The sequence below is a fragment of the Physeter macrocephalus genome, unplaced genomic scaffold (assembly GCF_002837175.3).
Source record: "Physeter macrocephalus isolate SW-GA unplaced genomic scaffold, ASM283717v5 random_158, whole genome shotgun sequence".
Classification (NCBI taxonomy): Eukaryota; Metazoa; Chordata; class Mammalia; order Artiodactyla; family Physeteridae; genus Physeter; species Physeter macrocephalus.
In genome coordinates, this window is record NW_021145462.1 from 8,257 (window position 1) to 12,917 (window position 4,661).

General features: G+C 47.4%; 1 protein-coding gene across 8 annotated transcripts in view; it reads left to right on the forward strand.

Moving 5' to 3' along the window:
• The window catches only part of PAFAH2 (platelet activating factor acetylhydrolase 2), a 37,025-nt gene that overhangs the window by 4,489 nt on the left and 27,875 nt on the right, over positions 1-4,661 (forward strand). For all 8 annotated transcript variants that reach the window (XR_003678299.2, XM_028484485.2, XM_055082587.1 and 5 more), the window contains exons 4-6: positions 2,734-2,802; positions 3,188-3,329; positions 4,439-4,552. Coding sequence is in view for 7 of the 8 variants with exons in the window: in XM_028484485.2 (XP_028340286.1) it covers positions 2,734-2,802; positions 3,188-3,329; positions 4,439-4,552 (325 nt within the window). In the remaining variant the exon portion in view is untranslated. The remainder of the gene's footprint in view (positions 1-2,733; positions 2,803-3,187; positions 3,330-4,438; positions 4,553-4,661) is intronic.

Here is a 4,661-nt window from a genome sequence, read left to right on the forward strand (position 1 = left end):
TCTAGTTGTGGCGAGCGGGCTTCTCATTGCGGTGGCTTCTCTTGTTGCAGAGCACGGGCTCTAGGTTCACGGGCTTCAGTAGTTGTGGCACATGGGCTCAGCAGTTGTGGCTTGCAGGCTCTAGAGCACAGGCTCAGTAGTTGTGGTGCACGGACTTAGTTGCTCCGCGGCATGTGGGATCTTCCCAGACCAGGGCTTGAACCCATGACCCCTGCCTTGGCAGGCAGATTCTTAACCACTGCACCACCAGGGAAGTCCAAGATGGTTTTCAATGTTGATTTCTTATTCCGTAAATTTAGTACCTGCTATGTGCTATGCTGGGGTTGGGTATGCAGTAGTGAATAAAATAGAGACCCTGCTTTCAGATTGTAGTCTAGTGGGGAAAAGAAGCTAAGAAAGATTATTTCCTAAGCTGACAGGTATTTTATAGAGAGAGCAGGTGAACACATGGCTTTAGAGTGGTCTTTTTGGACTAAGAGTCTGTATTGAGGCGTCAGATCTCAATAAACTGGGGTGAATCAGTTATAAATACTCCTCATTAACCGTAGTGAAATTCCAAGAAAAGGGACAGGGAGGTAAAGGGACATGGTTTCCTCTTGTTGCATCTGCGGTTAATTCAGGACCTGAAATCCTTCCCATGAGTCACAGACCTCTGGCTTCCCATCCCAGGGAGGAGTATATATGTTTAAACATTACCTAGCCATTTGTAATGTGCCTCTGTCTCCTTTGGTTCCCACACAGTCCTGTGAGGTACGTGGGGAGGGGGATGCATATTTTACAGATGAGCAAACAGGCTCTGAAAGGCAGACTTGTCCAAAGTTACAGTTTAAACTGGGAAGGGATCAGAAATCTCTGGCTCTCAAGTCCAGTTCTTTGCCTCCCTGAGAGAAGTGAGAGAAGGTGAAAAGAAACTTAAGACACTGACTTTCCTCATCAATTAGGATCTGAGTAAGTTGTATTTCACAGAAAAACCCCAAACAATAGTGACCTAAATAACATAAAATTTATTTTTTGCTCAGATAAAAAGAAAGCTAGAGGTAGACAGAGCTGATATGATAGTTCTACAAAGCTGTCAGAAAACTAGACATGTAGCTTCTATTTCTAAGGGTATCTCATGACCCAGGCTGCTTTAGGTCTAACCATTACATCCGCAGTCTATGCAATAGGAAGGGAGAACTCTCCTGAAAGTTCTATATAACACAACTGCTTACATCCCATTGACTAGAGCTGCTCTGTCCATTATCGGTAGCTTCTAACCACATGTGCATATTGAACATTTGAAATATGGCTGGTCCAAACTGAGATGTGCTATAAGTATAAAACACACATTGGAGTTCAAAGACTTCATATGAAAAAAAAAGAGAATGTAATAAAATATTTCATTAATTTAAAATTTTTGATTATATGTTCAAATGGTGGTTTGTTTTTTTTTTTTTTGCGGTATGTGGGCCTCTCACTGTTGTGGCCTCTCCTTGCGGAGCACAGGCTCCGGACGCGCAGGCTCAGCGGCCACGGCTCACGGGCCTAGCCGCTCTGCGGCATGTGGGATCTTCCCAGACCAGGGCACGAACCCGTGTCCCCTGCATCGGCAGGCAGACTCTCAACCACTGTGCCACCAGGGAAGCCCAAATGATGATGTTTGGGCTATATTGGGTTAAATAAAATATATTATTAGAATTAATTCTGTTTCTTTTTACTTTTTAAAATATATCTGCCAGAAAGTTTTAAATTACTTAGGAAGATAGCATTATGTTTCTATTGCTGGGCTAGAACTTAATCACACAGACAAACCTGGCTGCAGAGAGGCTGGGAAATGTCATATTTTTTTGCATGACAGTGTCTTCAGCTGAAAATTAGATTCTATTATTTTTTTTTAATTAATTAATTTATTTATTTTTGGCTGCGATGGGTCTTTGTTGCTGCGCGGGCTTTTCTGTAGTTGCGGTGAGCGGGGGCTACCCTTTGTTGCGGTGCGCGGGCTTCTCATCGCGGTGGCTTCTCTTGTTGCAGAGCACGGGCTGTAGGGTGCACGGGCTTCGGTAGTTGTGGCACGCGGGCTCAGTAGTTGTGGCTCGTGGACTCTAGAGCGCGGGCTCAGTAGTTGTGGCGCACGGGCTTAGTTGCTCCGCGGCACGTGGGATCTTCCCGGACCAGGGCTCGAACCCATGTCCCCTGCATTGGCAAGCGGATTCCCAACCACTGCGCCACCAGGGAAGCCCCTTGATTCTATTATTAAGGAGGAAAGGAAAAATAGGTGTTTGGAGTAGGCAATTAGCAGTGTCTGCCATATTTTTTCTGGAAAGTTGGAGGACAGACCAAAAAAACCCACATGCTAAATCTCACATGCATATTTGCATATTAAAGAAATAGCCAGAGTCCCTATCCTCAAGGAGCTTACCAACTAATTTGGGAGACATACAATTTATAGACAATAAGAATGCAATTGTTTGAAGTAGCCAAACTATTGGGGTTGGGGGTGGAGGAGATGCGTCAATGTACGGGGTTGAAAAACACGGTGGAATGACTTGCACATGCTCCCTGGAGGAGGACACTGGAGCCTTGGTGAGAGCAGGGGTATGCTGGCTGGAAAAAGCTCCTGGGCAAGGGCTGCTGCAGATGGAACTTCCTCCATTCCATCTTTTGAGATGGCTACTAGCAGAGCATGGTTGGACTAGGGGCTAAGGGTAGGCCATTCTTTTGATCACTTCTCTTGGTTCCTTCCTGGATCTTTAGGACACTGTATTCAGCCTTCTGCATGGAGCTGGCCTCCCATGGCTTTGTGGTTGCTGTACCAGAGCACAGGTGAGCGATGACAGTCAACAATGAACCATCATGGGTTGGGTGCCTGCAGTGGGCTAGGGTATAGGCTAGTTCCTTATAGATATATTATTTCTAGTCCTCACAACACTATGCAAGGTAGGGGTTATATTCATTTTAAAGGTGAGGAAACCAAGGTTCAAAGATGTTGAATAACTTGGCTGAAAGTGACATAGCTGAATTGGGGTTCAAACCCAGGTCAGTCTCCAAAATCCACATTTTTTTCTACTCTCCTATGTGTGCCCCTGATCTTTTTCCCTATTAGCTAAAGGATAATCTAGAATGTCTTGGCTGAAAAGGAGGATTTGGTAAAGGGGAGAAATAAGTCCAAGTGTCTTCTGGTTTCTCTCTGGTGGCACATGTATTGCAGGGATGGGTCAGCTGCAGCAACCTGTTTCTGCAAGCAGGCCCCAGAGGAGAACCAGCCCAACAGCGAGTCACTGGAGGAGGAATGGATCCCCCACCGTCAAACTGTGGAAGGGGAGAAGGAATTCCATGTTCGGAATTGCCAGGTAGGCTTATGCCAGTGGGGAGAGAGAGTTACTAAGCCTGTCCTCCCTATAAAACACTCACTAAGAAGACTTTGAACTAACCTCTCTTGAAATCTTGGTCATAGTGGTTCTGAGCTTGTCACATCAGAGAAATGAGGTATTAATCAAGACTCTTACAATTGCAAGTGACAGAAACCCAACTTAAGCTTGTTAGGCAAAAAGGAGAATTGGGGCTTCCCTGGTGGCGCAGTGGTTGCGCGTCCGCCTGCCGATGCAGGGGACATGGGTTCGTGCCCCGGTCCGGGAAGATCCCACATGCCGCGGAGCGGCTGGGCCCGTGAGCCATGGCCGCTGAGCCTGCGCGTCCGGAGCCTGTGCTCCGCGAATTGGTTGGCTTATATAAGCAGACAAGGGAAGGGCAAGACTGCTAGAACCAGACTCAAATGCCATTGGGACTTGTTTTTCACGCTTATCTCTGTCCCTCTGCTGGTTGGTCTCATCTGCTAACTGGCTTACCTTGTGAGGTTGCACACGTTTGCCCTCACCATCTGAGAGAATAGGGCTGTTTTGGGGTTGTCCCCAACTTCTACCCCAAGGTGCAAGATGAAAAATCCTGGATAGAGACTCCGAGGCTGGGGAGAAGTACCAAAATATGAAGTTCCCATCTGAAATACATTGCTAAATTTTTTGGGGGGAGGGGCAATCCTCCAAAGTCAGGGTTAACAGGAGAAGTAGGGGCAGGTGAGTGCTAGGCAGACAAAAACAATAGACATGTGCTATAAGTGGGCAAGTGGAATCCAGTACTGGGTTGATGATAGGAACACTTTTGTGTCCTTTTGTTGTCAAAGTGCTTTCATATGGCACACTGTATACCCATGTTATACCCCTGTGTACCACAGGTAGGTAGGTAGAGTCTGAACAGCAGGGCTGACCTCGTTGTGCTCTTAGGTGGTGCTTACGTGTGTGGCTGTGAGGGAGCTAAGCCTTTCTCAGGGTGTGGGGACCGCAGTGCTGGCTGAGATGTGCGTGGGCACGTCATCTCTGCGTTCCTCCTCGGCTCTGTAGGGGAGCGAGATCCCCGCTGGATGGTTGTGCGGTATTCCACCTCCCACTGGGACTGTCTGTTGCAGGTGCATCAGAGGGTAAGCGAGTGCCTGAGGGTGTTAACTGTCCTTCAAGAGGCCGCTGCTGGGCAGACTGTCCTCAACACCGTGCCTGGCGGGTTGGATCTGATGACCTTGAAGGTATGGCAGCAGTTGGTATGACCTGGAGCACATTTTTTTTTTTTTTTTTTTTTTTTGCAGTACGCGGGCCTCTCACTGTTGTGGCCTCTCCCATTGTGGAGCACAGGCT